This window comes from Dendropsophus ebraccatus, chromosome 4 (assembly GCF_027789765.1).
Source record: "Dendropsophus ebraccatus isolate aDenEbr1 chromosome 4, aDenEbr1.pat, whole genome shotgun sequence".
Lineage (NCBI taxonomy): Eukaryota > Metazoa > Chordata > Amphibia > Anura > Hylidae > Dendropsophus > Dendropsophus ebraccatus.
The window spans coordinates 151,235,308-151,253,730 of record NC_091457.1 but is presented as its reverse complement, the minus strand read 5'-3'; the positions used below and the strand labels follow the sequence as shown (position 1 = coordinate 151,253,730).

Here is an 18,423-nt window from a genome sequence, read left to right as displayed (position 1 = left end):
AATGACTGAATTTTTGCATAAAATATGCTGCAAAATCAGAAAAAAAAATATATGCGCAAAGAAATTGATGGGGGGCTTTGTTTTTACGCTGTGTGTCCTATGGAAAAACTGACATGTTATTTATGTTCCTCAAGTTTTTACGATTACAACGATATGTAACATGTATAACTTTTATTGTATCTGATGGCCTGTAAAAAATTCAAACCATTGTTAACAAATATACTGTATGTTCCTTAAAATCGCTCCATTCCCAGGCTTATAGCGCTTTTATCCTTTGGTCTATGGGGCTGTGTGTGGTGTCATTGTTTGCACCATGATGTGTTCTTTCTATCGGGAACTTGACTGCGCATATGTGACTTTTTGAACGCTTTTTATTAAATTTTTTCTGGATTTGATGCAACCAAAAATGTGCAATTTTGGACTTTGGGATTTTTTCGTGCTTGCGCCTGTAACGCCTGGAGTCGTGGATCCACTGAACCGTCACTAGCGATGGCACTAACTGCACCAGGGAGCGGAGTCTAAGGGGCCGCTGGTTTTCACCAGAGCCCGCCGCAAGGCGGGATGGGCTTGCTGCGGCAGGTGACCCCCTGCTACCCCTGGCTTGGTTGCTAGTGACAGCAGGCGACGCGTGGCAGGAGCAGTAGGCAGAAGATAGTGCAGGCAGAGGTCTGTAGGCATAACCGCAGGTGGCAGACAGTACTCAGGAACAATGAGTTAAGCAGCGGACAGGGGCTAGGGACCGGGTCAGCGGACAGGAACTAGGAACAAAGAACAAGGACTAAGGTCAGGAACAACAGGGGGCTGGGCCAACCACTATGGGAAGCATGTAGAGGCTCCAACACCTGTGGTGGGGCAGGCTGGAATTTATAGGAGAGTGTGATAGTGCAAGAACCAATTAGGGGCAGACTGCCTCTTTAACTCTGAGACAGCCGGCGTGCGCGCGCCCTTGGAGGCGGGGCCGCGCGCGCCGGCCGGCACAGCGACGGACGGGAGCGGGGCGAGGTGAGACGTCCCCCGGGGGCCGAAGTCGCAGCAGCGCCGGGTCCCTGCATGTGGACATCGGCGGCTGCAGAACAAGGTGAGGGGGAACGGCGGCGGTCCGGAGCGCGGGACGCCGCCGCAGCCCTTACAGCGCCGTTTACCGTGGGAGATCAGGAATGTAGTTGATAAATTTTTTGGCCGATTACGCACACGTCGATAGCAAACATGTTTGTTTATTTATTTATTTTTATTTATAAAATAGGAAAATGGGGGTGATTCTGACTTTTATTAAGGGAGGGGGCTTTTTATTAATAATGACACTTTATTTTTAACTTTTACACTTATACTAGAAGCCCCCATGGGGTTCAGATCTATGCTGAGTGATCTATGCTATCAATGAGATCGGCACTCGTTTGCTTTTGGCTGTTGCAGCCGGAAGCAACCAAATGCCGAGCCAGGATCAGCGCCATTACGGCGCAGACCCCGTCCAGCATCAGTAAGGGAGATTGCTCCTCCGTGACAACGTCACGGGGGAGCGATCTCCCCACTAGACACCAGGGAAGAGCTGCTCTGAATTCTTCAGATGCAGCTGTCAACTTTGACAGCTGCATCTGAAGACTTAATTAGCCGGCACAGTGATCGGATCACGCCCGCTAATAGCCGCGGCCCCGAGCTACATGCGGCACCCGGGACCGCGGCGGTTCTGAGCGGGGTCGCCGCGCCCCAGCTCTGAACGCCCCCCACCCGCGTGAGGACGTACAGTTACGTCCTCGTGCGGGAAAGTGTTAAGTTGTGACGTCATTACAACTCAGGGGAAAATGCCTTCCGGCAGTGGTCCTGAGTAGAGATGATAAAACATCGGAAAATCTTAGGTTCTATAGAACTCGATCCTTGTCGATCCTTCCGCATTTGATTCCCGATGCCTTCCCGGTCCGTGGGGAAGGAGGAGACAGCCCTGGTACTGCCTGGAATCCCGGGATTCAGCCTAGGTTATAGGCTGTATCCCTGAATTCCAGGCGGTACCCGGGCTGTCTCCTCCTTCCCCACGGAACGGGAAGGCATCGGGAATCAATTGTGGAAGGTTCAACAAGGTTCGAGTTCTATAGAACCTAATATTTTCCTCTGTCCAATCATCTCTAGTACTGAGGCCAGCCCCGCCACTCACCACGGCCATGAGGAGAAATAAGTTCCAACTCCTGATCAAATTCCCCCCTGCTGGCTGCCAGATTTTAAAAATGGCCAGACATCTTCTTTAAGTAAAATTACCCAATAGAAAGTAACTCATCTAGTGTGTTCATTTTTGTCTGTACATATACCAGCAAGTGCCTCAAGGGACTAAATATTAACATTTGCAATGTAGTTTCAATTTATTTCAACTCTAGCGATTGTAACATTACCAATTGCCGGCCGCCAAGCTTATGCACTTTTTTGTTTTAGTATTTGGAGTGAGGGGATGTAAAGAAGCAGGAGGGGTCCGCATTGGTTCTCTACTCTTTCATGAGTTCAGAAAACAAGTATTATTCTACATAGACAGATGTTTTGCCAAAACACAGATAAATCTTCGTAGATTTTTTTTTTTTTTTGCAATTATCCTTATTTATCTTCTTCATTAAACTTTATGTCGGTATTGTGTCTCTTGTAGAAAAGTAGTAAATTCTGTATTTTCTTTTTTTCTTTTTTACTGTCAATCATTTTATTAGTCTCTCACCCAATAACGCCTCCTATCTTTGCTGCATTATAACAGTAATAATACAGATTGATGGCGTTCGGATGAACAGCATTTTTATTATCACATAAAGCTCGCAGTTCAATGCACTGAATAACCTGAAATATGGAACAACAAAACACAGATTATATTACTGCAATGTTTCGTTTAATTATCGCACTTCAAATTAGATTCCAAAACATTTCCATATTATGTATCCATGTTCATAATAGAATCCCTAAATAGATTACATTATTATTAGGCATGGGAGAATGACTGAGGAACCTGCGTGGAAAGATAAATGATGGAAAGGATTAAAATGAAATTCAGCCAGATTCCCCTTGGTATGAGGCTGCTTCTAGTATACAAGTCCAGACAGGGCAAGATTACCTTACATGATGATTCAAAGACCGAAAAACAGAGGAAACGTGTGCACATTAGTCACACACATGATTATCATATTATTCAAAGTACATATATGAACATGTAGATCTTATTCACAGAAGGGATCTGGAGAGCTCTTGAAGTAGGCAGAGTTTCTTCCCTCTTTGCCGCAAACACAATGGCCAAGGCCAATTGCCCTTTCTTGAAAAACATAAATAAATAGTATTAGGGTGCGTTCACACTACGGAATTCTCACGGATTGCATCCCGCCGCTCGCCCTGCCCTCCGCCATCCGCCCCAAAGAATTGTTAACTCTTTTAGGTAAACTCCACCAAAAAAACACTTAGAGGGACATTTATTAAAACTGACGTAATCGCACAGTGGTTTTAAATTAGCCTGCGCCCCATTTGCCAGGCTGTATTTACTGTCCCAGGGCTTACACAAAAATCTATACCTTCGGAGCAGGTGTGGGTTTTTTCATGCTTTACACCTGTTTCCAGCACCTCCATAGGAATGAATAGAGCCGCAGGTCATGTGCCATATCAACAGCTCTAACATAACAAAGAATCTGGGGCCCAATACGGTGACCAGGCTCCAGAAGTAAATTTTCCCAGAAAACCTCTTTAACTTGTAATGCTTCTGAATATAGCAGTCCAACACAGACCTCTCTAGTGTATCTCTTATTTAAAGTTTGTTTGTTTTTTCCGGGCAAAACAAATTGATGTCTGTCATCAATCACTGATCGACAGGATGCCAATATCTGGTACTCGCGTTAATCAGCTGTTCGACACCAACGCTAACCAGTGAACAGGATTGGAAGCTGCTGGCTCCATTCACTGTCTAGTGCCAGTGATGTGTAACTGCAGCTGAGCTACAGTATAGTAACCAGGTGTGGCAACTACACAGTAAACTGAGCCAATGGACCAATGAAAACAACTACTGTAAGCTGTGAATTTGTAAAAAAAAGTATATGGGAGTAGAACAAACTACTCCTGTATTAATATAGGCAGACCACTGATTTCAAGGCACTGTGTTATTCTTATTTTCCCCTGCAGTGGTGTTACAAGGAAATTACAGGGAAATTGAGGAACTACTGCTAGGTTATTCCACAGAGTGCACCTGATTGATGGGGTGCTTTGTATAAATGAGCGAACCTTTGGTTTACTCAAATTTGGCCGAATTCGAAATTTTGGCATTTGATTACCTGTGGCTAAAAAATTTGGATGCAGCCCAAAGGCTGCCAAGAAATCATGGATACAAGATAAACTTGAGGTTCGCTCATCTCGAGACTTTTCTCATGAGACCCTTTTAATAGAAAAAGTGGAGAACTCCTTTAATGTCTTCAGGAATATTATCGAGGTGGCCTGTTAACATTTTTTGTAAAGTTAGTAGAAGCTTTTTCGTAAGTGATTTCTACATCTTCTTGCAGATATTCTAGTATCTCTCCCACATACTGTGACAAGTAACAAGGATATAGATGGCTCCCTATTGACTTTAGTTTTAGAATTCTGAACAGCCGTTCACTACAAAACTAGAGTGAGGCACCTGAGAGGACATATATATGCTAAATGTATTGCATTCTAGTGTTGACAACACAGCAGTTTAGGAACATTACTTTTCCAAAGATATCCCACGTAACACATACAAAGGTTTAAAAACGTTGGCTATAAAATAAGCCAATACTGCAAAACTTCTGAAATTAGAGTGCTATAACTATGTAATTATGAAACAGAATACTTGGATTGTGAAAACTAGCCTATGTTCACACAAAGTAAAACAATACCAGAATACAGACGTCATTTTGAGTGAAAAAATACACCTATATTTTGTATGCAGCAATAGGAAATTGACCATGAGTAGAAAACAATGGCCGAAATTGCGTAAATTTGAGCATGCTCAATATTTATAATTCGCTTTTGCAAAAAAAAATAATCTTTTTTAACTTGTTCATACATCCCTTAGCTTGCTGCATTGTCCTTAAAGGAGATGTCTATGCAAGGGACTATTTAGCAAAAATGCTTGGGGAGAGCGTGATTGAAAATAATAAACTGCCCTAAGAGCGCATGCACCAGGCTTCCTTGTTTGAGCCTCTGCATGCTCCCCCGAGTGTGTTCCCATTTCCTGTTGCTCATGACTGCTGCCCTGGTTCCAGCCATGAGTCCTGCTGTGTTCCGGTGTGCCTTCCTGCCTACCTTCCTGCCTGTATCCAGCTGCACCATGCCCATGTCTGCTAGCAAGCCAAGCCAATGGTAGCGATGTGGGGGTCACCTGATGCACCTTACAGCAGGCTCTGGTGAAGACCAGAGGCCCCTTAGACTCCGCTCCCTGGTGCCGTTTACACCATCGCTAGTGGTGGTTCATTGGATCCATGACTCCAATCGTTATATTTTGTCTATTTTGTGTATATATCTACCCTCAGAATTGTAAAGTGCTACAGAATATGTTTACCCTATATAAATACATATTATTCCAATAATAATAATAACAACAACAACTATTATTATTATTATTATTATTATTATTATTATTATTATTATTATATTTTTGTAATTATATTTTACACATCTACAGCAGTAGGTTATTCCTGAGACTGGTGGTAATGAAGCACAAAAGTAGAAATAAAAAAAAATAAAAATAAATAATTTTATTCAGCCACATGAGTAATATACAGAGCCAAAATGTATAGAAGTATTTAATCTGCCAGTGATCTATAAATTGCTGTGAAATATTTTGGCATTTTAGAGAAATCATAGTTAAAGACAAATCTAATCTGCTGATATCTCCCTTTTGCACATTTCGGTGCAATTTGTAATTTAATCCTGTGACCAGAAAGGCCGTTTGGAGCACTGGGGGTGGAGCTAAAAAAACCCAGAGCACCGCTCCGCCCGCAGCCAGCCTGCTCCACTGATAATCATTAGAAGGTGAGGGTTTGCCAGGGGTGGATAGGTGCTCTGGGGGCAGTAGCCGCTCCCCCAGTGTTCCAATCACCCTTACTATTAGGCCATGTTTACATAACATAAGTTACTTACTAATCACGGCTGTTGCAAAAATAGCCGTGGTTTGTATGGAACTTACATTGTACTGCAGGCCGAGTGAATCCTGTCCAGAGTGTATACACATGGTATACACCCCGGCCGGGATCCCTAGCGGCACAGTAGAAAACTGACATGTCAGTGAATATTCAGTGAATAGTGGCTGCAGAAAACCCTGTCAGTGCACACTATGGAGCGAGCGGCTCCGGCCACACAATCCATAGTGTGCAGTGGGAAGTTCAGATGCAGGCGCGCGGGCCGGGTCATGGAATGGCCGGTCTCATACTAAGTGTGCACATAGCCTTAAACTACAAATTCCACGGAAAAGCCCAGAGGATGAAGGTAGGCATCTTACCTTCATCATTAGCACTCCATGCACAAATGGGAACTATCGCCAGGCTAGATCCATCAAACCTGATGATAGTTTCCTTTAAAAGTGATACTGCCCCCCCCCCACCTTACTCTATACAGTATGTGGTTCTCTGCACGATCCACAAGCTTTAATGCTGCAGGTTTGATATAAACCTGTATAAAACTTGTCTGCGTCTTCTTTCTGCTCTAAAATCACTTCCTTTCATCAGTGGGCAGTGTCACCTAGGCGGAGCTTCATCGATGTTGAGCCCCTCGCCACAGCGAGGAGGTGGGGCCCAGCTGCTGTTAAGCCCCACCTTGGTGGCACTGTCCACTGATGAAATGAGAGTAAGGGAAGTGACAGTACCACTTTAAGGATAAGTCAGGTTAAAAGTCAGAGAGGCTTGATTGAGCTTTGATTGAATCACAGAAGCTAAGCTTGATTGACAGCTCTCTCCCGCTATACAAATAAAATGATATAACTGGGCTTGATTGACAGGTATTTCCCTATAAAAAAAAATAGGCTGTAGGCGATCGAGGGTCGGCCTTTTTAACATTTTGCCTGTTCTCAATTCTAAGTTATAATTATGATTTAAATAAAACCCTGCAGCATCTAGGAGAGTCATAGCTCATTGTAATGAAGGGGTCGATATGTGTTTCATGCTACCCTTGGCTCTTCAGCATAAAGCCTGTGACAGTTTCCCTTTAAATGAAAAGCAGCCGGTGCCTGTCATCCTAATACAGCAGGGAAGGCAGAAATGAGAAGCAAGGGAGGAAGCAAATGGAAATGCCAAGAGTCATTATAGGCAAGGAAAACCCTAAAGCAATATTGTGATGCAAAATTATGTATAGGACACAGATGACCATGTAATGGCAACCTCAATTTGCTAGAATGATGTACGTGGGGTTTTGGCATGTTTCTTTCACACAAAACAGTGCTTCCTATGTAATCCACAGAATCGGAATATTGTATTTCTGGCATGAAAAAGAAGCCATATTCAAAGTGTTAGAGAGATAAAATCCTAATGTACATCCTAATGTGCAGCCATTTAGTTGATGACGTACACGGGCATCTGTTGAGTCAAATGAAGGCATAAAATGCATGGTTTATTCCAACAATCCCTTACAGATGTAGAGTGACGCTCATTTTTTTCCTATAGCACAGATTTTGCTAACTGTCTAATTATTATCCACTTATGGTAAATTGGCTATATCCTGCCTTCTGTACACATCCCTTTGTTCTCTACAACTTGCCAATATATATTTTCTATCAAGTTATAGCTCAAACTCTTGAATTGTGTGTCTATTTCAGCAGTCGTTGACCAAGAATTCTTGAAACCTTCAATACATTAGAAACCGTGATTCTCTATCTTACCTGGCAATCACGGTTCCTAACTTCCTGCATCCGGGGTATTGTAGAAAGCATAACAGCTGTCGGTATCCGGGTAACATAGGTCAGGAAAGTTTCAAAAACATCAAATCCACTTAGCCCCTCATCTCCTAACACAAGCAATGATTTCATCTCCGTTTCCCCCACCAGCAAGGTTCCTCGCACCTTATTATTTCAGAGTGTGAAAGTTTTAAAGAGTTGAAAGCCACCGAGCTGAGAATCCAGCAGGAAAAAAGGGAAAAAAATTGGTTTTGAGACAATGCGAGTAAATATTCTTTTATTCTGTGTCTATTAGAGAACCTTTGAAAGTTAAAAAAAAAACAACAACACTTTGAAAGTTATTTTTCTTATCTGGATTACAGTAATTTAAACCTGTAGAACAAACATAAGTACATTCATTACAAAACGTAGTCATGTCCGTAAATGTTGGCACCCCTGAAATTTTTCCAGAAAATGATGTATTTCTCCCAGAAAATGATTGCAATTATGCATGCCTTATTTACTTTGTTGTATTGGAAGATCACAAAAAAACACTAAGAAAAAAAAAAATGTATATGATTTTATACAAAACTCCAAAAATGGGCCGGACAGATTAAATGGCACCCTCAGCTTAATATTTGGTTGCATGCCCTTTGGAAGAAATAACTGAAATAAATTGGTTCATATAACCATGAGTCACTTCTTAGACCTCTCAACTGGAAATTTGGACCACTCTTTGTTTTTCTCTCATACTTGAAGGGTGCCTTATCACAATTTTAAGATCTCTACACAGGTGTTCAATGGGATTTCGATCTGGACTCAGTGCTGCCCACTTTGGTACTCTTCAGCACTGTTTACCCACCCATTACTGTGTGCTTTTTGAAGTATGCGTCAGGCAGAACACAGGATGAGTGAAGCCCTAACGCTAGCACCTGCCACATTGTTATAAGTGGAACGCAAAACGGAGACTAGACAAAAAAAACAAAAACATAATATGAACAGGGCCAACTAGCTGGGTCAGAATCTTTTCGTCTTCACGGTTCAAAATCAGAAGTCGGGGGGATAGTCGAAAGTCAAGCCAAAATCAGCCAGCAACCAGTCACCATAATGCAGAGCACCTGGGCCGTCTGGCTGGGGGATGATGCAAGCCCTGGCTGTGGTGAGAGATACTAGGGACGCAGCAGATGTGCCCCTAGCAACCAGCTGGTCCAGTTATCAGATTTCATAATGCCTTGCACAAAGTCAAAGTAACCCAGTGCCAGAAACCACAAAACAACCCTAAAACATTTTTGAACCTCCACCATATTTAGCTGTAGGTACTGTGTTCTTTTCTTTGCAGGTGTCATTCCATTGTTGGTAAACAGTAAAATTATGTACTTTACCAAAAAGCTCTATTTTGGTCTCATCTGTCCACAAGATGATTTTGGCAAACTTCAATCTAGATTTTTTATTTCTCTGTGTCAGCGGTGGGGTCCTCTTGTGTCTCCCACCGGTGCAGGGAGCTGACACTGTTGCACCCTGAGCTGGCAGGACAGTTTGAATTTCTTTGGAACTTGGGGCTGCTTATCCACCATCTGGAGTATCCTGTGTTGCAACCTTTCATTGAATTATCTCTTCCATTAAAGTCCAAAAGCAGGTCCTGCAGCACTCCTTAATCAATGAAAAAACGGTGCATCAAAGGGGTCTGCACTTGACGGACCAAAAGTGCCAGGATACAAAACAAAGAAATTGCAGCACTCCAAGGATGAAATCACAAGTGATGTTTATTCCACCCAAAATCTGAGACGTTTCGTATCTCTTACCCTCCTCCTCAGCATCGGTCCGGCACTGTCGGCACGATCTTCTGCCGGGCCACTGTTAGGAGCACTGCTCCGCCCCCACAGCGTCATCCCTCTACTCCATTGATAATCTGTCCCACCTGCTTCATTGATTATCAATAGAGCGGGTGGGCCAGATGACACTGTGGGGGTGGGGCAGTGCTCTAACAGTGATCCCGGCTGAAGATTTTGTCGACTAACAGCGCAGGATTAACGCAGAGGAGGAAAGTAAGAGACATACCTTCCTCCTCAGCTTCCTGGGCGCTATAGAAGGCTATCAGCAGGTTGGATTTATTTAACCTGCTGATAGTTTCCCTTTAAACATTAAAAAAAAAATCCATTATTTAATCAAAGTTGCATAAATCAAATCCCATGCCTTAAGAGAGCTCCTATTTCCTTACTGCCATATGGGAAAAGAAGCAACAAGAAATACAGCTGCTAATTTTTAGGCCTACTACACGGGGGCCAGTAAAAGTTATTCAGTCTTCTGCTCAGTTTCATATAATTTATGGAGCCTTCGATCAGAAATTATTTAGCTTTGGGATGGCGTCATTCCTTAACAATATACAATTGTTGAAAATGTCGGCTTGCTTAGAAATAAAGAGAGTTAACGTAAGGTAAACAAACCTCAAGGGGACAATCTGAAAATAAATGGACAATGTTCATGTAATAAAAAATTTTGTGAAGCCTCAGAATGATTTACAAAAATCTAGACTTTCCACGACTTCTTTATATTTAAGCAGAACATTCCAGAAGGAAATCTCAGCAGGTCTGAAGTAAAATAAGAAAAAGTCAATGTTTAAATGTAAAAGAGATTTACTGCAGCATTATGTAGTTATTAGAACCATAAAGCCAAGTTACAGTACACAACTGACAAAAATAAATTGCATTCAATACTTATACAAATATATATAGTTTGTGTGTGTGTGTGTGTGTGTGTATATACAGTATATATATATATATATATATATATATATATATATATATATATAAAATTTTGTTTATATTTTTTTTTTTTTGGGGGGGGGGTGTTAATGAAAATGGAAATGAACTGGTAAAATCTATTTTTTAAGTTCTTTTCTTTCTCTGTAATATAATGAATATTAATTAACCATCTGGGTAGTAATTGCACCCAAATTTTATACATACTGGCTTCTTCCTATTTTTTTTAAAGGTCACATTTTCTTTCCTCCTTTTGGTAGCCTAGATGATTCCTTACATGATTGTTAATAATTTCATTTACTGAAAATAATGTCTTAGGCTATGTTCACACAACGTATATTTTCCTTAAAGTGCGGCCATTGTTGCTGATTGCAACAACGGGTGTGATTAATACGAAAATATACGTTACTGACTATGGAATCCCGGCCGGAGCGACCAATCATAGCTCCTCTTTCCTTTCACCAGAGCTGGAAGCTGAGCAGTGATTGGTTGCTGTGGTCAGTTTGCACCAGTCTAAATTTTACACCCTTTGATAAATCTCCCCCATAGTATATGCTCCAGACGGGATCTCTAGCAGTGCCACAAAAAACTGACATGTCAGTTTTCTGCGGCCGCTATTCATTGAATAGCGGCCGCAGAGAACCTGTCCGTGTATACAATGAAGCGTGTGGCTCCGGCCGCACGCTCCATTGTGTGCAGTAGGGGGATCGGATGCGGGCGTACACTGATGTGCCCGCATTAGAACTCAGCGGCGCTAAAGGTCATCCGGACGGTACTGCAGTACCGGCTAGGATAATCTTATCTGACACTGGCCGTTTGGTGACCCGACCGGGTCACGGAACAACCGGTGTCATACACTATATGAACATAGCCTAACTCCTGAAAATAAACGAAAGTTCTAAGGTCAACACGTATATATTTGCTTTCCATTACCGTAGTACATAAGGCGGATAATATACTCTTTGACAAGCTACAGTGTTAGATGATTTTATCAGTAAAGTATATATAATAGTGCAAATAAATAAAAAAAAAATACAAAATTCTTGTTTTCGCTTTCACTTACAGCAATAGAATTCTAAGCCGTATAACAGCAGTTCCCTTATATATTCATCCACATAAAATGTTGTGTTTTTCTTGTGCTCAGGTTATTTTCAAGCCTCAGCATCATCACAGAACTAACACATCCAGCAAATATGCGATTCATGCAGTTTAGAGCTAAAGACTGTTATTCTTTAGCTCTTTCCAAGCTCGAGAAGGTAAGTGACTGAAATAATAGCATAACCACTCGTATTAGAATATTTGTCTGTGTGAGGTTATCTTCTGCAGAACTGAAATGATATCAGATCTGTCAAGGGCTTTGTTTTTTTTCTATGGTTTCCAATCTACAAATGTTTATTTCTATCTATGGGACATCAATATACAATAGAGTTTATTTCGTATAAAAAAGAACACTAGAGATAAGCGAATCTCAAGCACTCTTGGGTCAGTCTGAACCCAAGTGTGCAACATTACATTAGCGGTGGCTAAAGAAGTTCAATGCAGTTCTAGGGACTTCTGGAAAAAACTGTATACAACATATGGCCTATGGGTGTATCAATGTTTTCCAGGTAACATTAGGGCTGCATCCAACTTACTCAGCCACCAGTAATGAAATGCAGAGAGTTCCGATTTAGACAAACCCAAACTGTGTGCAATCGTTTCTTTTAGTCTTTACATGCGGCATTAGAGTACCTATGGATGGGGAAGTTGAATGCAGTCCTACGGAGTCCTGAGAAACATGGATACAACCTATGGCCTATGGCTGTATCCATGTTTTCCAGGCAGTTTACGGTAATCATTGGGAACCACAATGTGAAGATATGTCCTTACTGATCTAAAGTAATAAATAAAGCAAATTTGTTTGTATAAATTGGGAAATAAAGTCTTGTTCTAGACCTACAGATCTAAAGTTCTCTGATGAAACACCCCTTCTCTACTCACTATGAGGGACATTTATGAAACATACGCCTGAGGTGTACGCCTGGGAGAAGGGGAAGATTCGCCCCTTCTCCCTGACATACGCCTCCCGTACGCCCCGCTCACCCAATGGGCGGTCTGGCAGAGCTTGCAGGGGTGTTGTAAGGCGGGGAGGAGGCAATACCTCCTCCCGCACCTGATTTATGATGATTTACGCCTGCTTGTAGGCGTAAATTATGATCAAAATCTACACCTGCTGGAAGCAGGTGTAGATTTCATACGCCAGTAGCAGTTTCCAGTGCCCGGTCAGGCGAATTCACTAAGAGGCTACCGCCTCTTAGTGGATCCTGCTGGGGAAAAGAGGGTGGGGCCTAATATAAGACTGGCGTACTTGTACTCCGGTCTTTGTAAACCCCCCCCCTATATGTTTTTTAGAAATAAGACAGAGGAACCTAAGGCTAGATACCCATTGGTGACTGTATATGCACCACATATTGAAAAATATCCCAGCACTGTAGTTTATGCCAATTAGCTAAGCCCCGTTCGTTTTTTTGGAAAAGATGGTAGCCTGGGGGAAAGAAGTAAAAATTCAGAATTTTTTGGTGCAAGGCAGGACACCCAAAAATATGCCATACATAGTTTAGTAAATTCAGCTCTTACTTAAAGAGGACCTGTCACCCCCCGTGCCGGGGTGATAGGCTCCCGACCCCCCATTAGAGCCCCCTATACTCACGTGATCCCGCCGGGTCCTGCTTCCTGAGCCGGGTTGGGTCACGGAGATATCAGCGCCCGAAGCCCGGCGCGCGCGCTGACAGGAGAGTCCGATGCCCATAGAGAATGACGGAGCAACGGACTCCCCATTCATTCTCTATGGGCATCTGACTCTGCTGTCAGCGGGCGCGCCGGGCTTCGGGCGTTGATATCTCCGTGACCCGACCGGCTCAGAAAGCGGGACCCAGCGGGATCAGGTGATCAAACGCATCCATTTTTTTTAGCATACACAAAACAGTGGTTGACCACGTTTTTGTGTAAGCTAAAAAACAAAAACAAAAAAAGTTGTTTTGATCCGTCAATAGGAAAAACAAACCAAAGATGCAAAAACTCAATGTGAATCAGGCCTAACATGACCTAAAGAAAACAAGGTGTGTGGCCAGCGCCCAGTTCATGTATAATTGGTTTCCTATTCAGCATTTGTTGAGCACAAAGGCAAAGCCCCTGGATACCCGGGGTAATCATACAAATGAAAAAACTGATTCTCATTTAAATTTCATCATTTTATTGTAGCATTCTTAAAAAGTAACTGACGCGCTTCGAGACAGACTAGAGAGGCGCCTTTTATACGCTTCTCTTACAGAGATGCCCCTTAAGAGTTTTTTTGTACTCTATGATGTTCCCAAGATGAATGTTTATTTTCCACTAACCTACATTCAGATACCATGAATAAGAGCCAGTCTGGCTCTAAACGCGTCGGTTACTTTTTAAGAATGCTACAATAAAGTGATAAATTAAAATGAGTTGAAGGAATCCAGTTTTTCTTCTGTAAAATGACCAATAGCTGATATAACTCTAAAGCCCCTATTCCACAGGCCGACTCTGAGGAGCAAACGAGCCTAACTCAATAGGGCCTAACTCAAAAAGTTTTTTTTTTTTTTTTCAGTTTAATTTGTTAATGCGCTAAAGAAAGCTCTTAAGACTCTTGCACTTAGGAATCTGCAAAATTACACCTAACCTATAAAACGAAAGAGAACTGATGTAAAGAGCCCAACCCGGAGCAATCTGAGGGGGAATTTATAGGCTCTATACAACCCCTTCAATAATTGCATTTGTTGCTTGAAATACAACGTCAATAGGCAATAGTTTAATTGTTGGTCTTAGAGCTGAATTTCACTATAAAACAAGCTGTTTATGGAGCAGGGCTATGTGAATTAGTTCATCAAATATTAACAAGCGGCCATATACTATATTTTTTTTCCATTCTGCTCTACCACATCTTTGATTTACAAGCAATTAAACCGGTTTGAAGGCGATCTAAATTTGTCTAATTAATTATTTATCCAAATGTGTAATGAAATAGCGAGATGGCTAATGGACTGGAGAGTTTAACATTTATTTTCCCATCTGTTGCTCGATGTCAAGATGCTTTTGGTGAAAATCAGCAGCAGATGAATCACCTTGAAGGTCTAGTAATTTCCGGCTTTAAATTACAGCAAAAAATTTTAAGTCCCCGGCATTAAAGAACACTTTTGACGTTCTTGGACAATTTGTGGGATTATGTGATAATAGAATGTACTGTAATATGTCAAATAATAAATGGTTCAATTGTTCCCATTTTAGGTTGTTCATAAGGCAGCGTTTCTTTATAGGATGAATAATATAAACGTACATAGACATATGCCTATATTATGTACTAAATAACTTTAGGCTATGGTCACATTCTGTCTTATTTTAAGACCAAACAATGGACATTGTTTTGTAATAACGGCCGTAATTTGTACAATCATAACAGTTATTTGGCTTTAAAATGATGGCCGTTCTAAAAGACCAAAAAAGACACTGTGGGTACCTAGCCTTCTAGTGTTATAAACTTTTCGTCCTTGAGGCTATGTTCACACTGCGTAAACTTACGGTCGTAATTTTTCACGGCCGTGGATTTGTGTTCGCACATACGGTCGTATGTCCGATCGCACTTCCGACCATAAGTGCTAGCCGTGAACATACGGCGGTTGTTTAATGTGGCTTCTTAGCATGATTTCAAGCGGGCTGACACAGGTCGTTTACTTTAAATATGGCGCCCAGTCCGAGAAACCACTCAGAATATATTTTATATCATAATCAAGTTTACTTTGGCAGATATCAGATGTACGTTCGCGTCCGCATTGAAACTCACGGCCGTAGGTGCAGCATTTCCGGCCGCAAATAATGGTCTTGTTCATTTTTCACAGGGCCGTATAAAATCCGACCGTAAGTTTGTACGTAGTGTGCACATTCCCGCCGTAGTTCCATTGCATTACATTCATATCAGTGAACCTCAAACTTACGTTCGTATTTTTGCGGTCGTAAATACGACCGTAAGTTTACGCAGTGTGAACATAGCCTGAAAGTACAAGGCTATGTTCCCACAATAACTTTTTCCAGTTGTTTTACTGCCTTCTTCTTGGTGATTTTACAAATTACACCCGTCATTATGAAATAACGGCTGTAATTGGCTGTAAATACCATAAAAAGTAGTTCCCCTGCAGATAAAAAAAAAAAAAAAAAGTATTGTGCAATGGAATCTAGAGCATTGAACAGAAAGAATACAGTAATGGTTAGTACTGTACCAAATACCTTGGGGTGCTCAAAGTGCTGTTTTAATTTTCATGCTACTGCATTGACACTGTGTGCCAGCACAGTAGCACAAATATTTAAAAAGTTTTGGAGCTCCTAGCATCATCATTAATATGATGTCAGGAGCTCGGAAACTGTTTAAAGGGAACCTGTCATTGTGGCTGCCGGGGTGAAGCCCACCCGACCCCCCTGATGGAGCCCCTAATACTTACCCCTTCCTCGAAGTCCTGGTCCCAGACCCTTTCCCATTGCAGAGAAATCCTCGTTGGAGGCCATGCGCGTGCTCATTAGAAATAAGTCAGAGACCCATAGAGAATGATTGGAGCAGTCATTCTCTATGGACGTCGGACTGATCTCTGGTGAGCGCGCGCACGGCTTCCGACGGGGATTTTTCGCCAACAGGACGGGGTCTGGGCCCGGGCTTCAAGGAAGGGGTAAGTATAAGGAGATCCACAATTACTTATTGAAATTTAGGTAAATTTTGTTCACACAACTCTTCAAGGGATGAAATATACAAAAATTAGAATAGGTTACTGCAAGACACATTGAAGGTGAACCAGGCACCCTCACCTCTGCCGAGCAGGGGGCACGTGATTAAATGATCCCATTGATTTAAATAGGGCTCTTTAGTCAAGTTGAGCACTGGAGAACTCAAGCATTTTAGTGCCTGCTCAACACTATTCTGTACCCTAAATTAATTGTTTAATCTTTTTTTTTTCTTTTTTACTTTTTTTTCCAGAAGGAACGAGAACGTGGCTCTAATCTGGCATTCATGTTTCGCCTTCCTTTTGCAGCTGGAAGAGTTTTCAGTATCAGCATGTTAGATACATTGTTATATCAGGTATTTCATAGTGGTGGAGGGAAGATATATAACGGCATGATGTTTCCAATCGCATGTGTTACACTGAAGTCTATTATGCTCCCATAGGAATCTACAGTTACCATAGATTCTGTAAAGCAGAAATTGCTAAGAAAGTCTTATTTTCCAACAGATATGACAGCGTTGTTTATCTTTAAAGGAACAAACCAGTGAAATATTATTTTACCTTTCCAGCATATGGCTGGTTAGGTTGAATGGTTACTGTGCACCACTGCTGCCCCCACTGTTCAGTCTAAATCCCTATTGCAGTCTATTGTGGGTGGACTTAACTGCGTGTGTCCCATAGAGCTACATTGGGACAAATAACTTCAGGTCCACACAGCAAGTACTGTGTTAATCGATATTACATGTTAACCACAGCCGCTAGAGATCCCGGCCTGAGTGGATTACACTCACCAGGGAAATAACACTTCATCCACCCGTGCTAACAGACCTCCTACCTTCCCCCTGTATAATGTACCCATCGAGTCAGATTGTCAATGCACTCATATAGGTTATTTTGGCGTTAACTCTATTATCCCCATCCAAACATGATCCCACTGTGCCAGAAGCTGGATCCACCAATGAATATGTATATAATACCTATATATGCTACCTAGAAAACTCCCCAAACCTGAACTGACTTTCATTCTATTACAAAAGCCAATAGTGAGTAGATACAAATGTGTCCACCTGTTCTCAGGTGTATTCGGGATTAGTGTTGAGTAGATTTGCTGGACTATCAGGTTCGGCCGCGTCTAGAAACCTAAACATTCCTGGTGTTTGGAGAAGTTGGATTCCACCCTAGGGCTGCCAGGCAAACACGGATACATCCTAGAATAACATCCAACTTCTCCAGACACCAGGAATCAAATGCCAAACACTCGGGATCAGAGAACATTGCTGAACCCCAACAGTTTGACAACTTCACTCAACACTATTCACGGTACAATTTCAATTTAATATCACAGCATGCTAGAAAAACTCTCAACAGACTGTAATTTCCATCACTACCACTAGTTGGCCACATACAGATAGAGGCTATGGTCACACATAGTATAAGAACGGCTGGTCTCTGAAAAGATCATCTCGGCCGGCACTGCAGTAACGGCTGGATGATCTTTAGCGACGTTGAGTTCTGATGCAGGCGCATCAGTGCGCGTCCGCATCAGAACTCCCCGCAGTACACAATGGAGCGTCCGGCCCTTCATTGTGTGAACTAACAGGGTTTTCTGCATCCGCTATTCAATGAATAGCGACTGCAGAAAACTGACATGTCCGTAACAATCTTGGCCATTGCAAAAACAGCTGTGATTAGTATGGAACTTACGTTGTGTGAACATGGCCACATACTGTATAGTATGAACAACTCCCGATAGAGTATTGCAAAGTCATAGTATGGGAGAATAGCTTTACTTTTTTGATCTTGGCCACAACCATGGCTGAGGAACTGGTATTGCACAGTGCCTAAGGCCATAGAGCTCTTCAGTACAGAGCACACAACCTCTATGCACTATTGCACAGGCTCCGCTATGCCAAACACATGAAAATATTCTCTCCTGGAACATATAGGGAATTACTATTGGGACTCAGCACAAAGCAGATCTGTAAAGCTACTGCACTGTGTGCATTAGCTCTTTATTAAAATAAAATGACTTCTGATCTTTGACAAAAACCTTCTCATTCTAGTATTCACTCCA

General features: G+C 42.1%; 1 protein-coding gene across 5 annotated transcripts in view; it reads left to right on the top strand.

Moving 5' to 3' along the window:
• The window catches only part of KCNT2 (potassium sodium-activated channel subfamily T member 2), a 389,104-nt gene that overhangs the window by 318,516 nt on the left and 52,165 nt on the right, over nucleotides 1-18,423 (top strand). For 4 of the 5 annotated variants that reach the window (XM_069968986.1, XM_069968985.1, XM_069968984.1 and 1 more), the window contains exons 22-23: nucleotides 11,726-11,837; nucleotides 16,604-16,705. In XM_069968986.1, the coding sequence (XP_069825087.1) occupies nucleotides 11,726-11,837; nucleotides 16,604-16,705 (214 nt within the window). The remainder of the gene's footprint in view (nucleotides 1-11,725; nucleotides 11,838-16,603; nucleotides 16,706-18,423) is intronic. The other variant, XM_069968983.1, reaches the window with a different exon arrangement.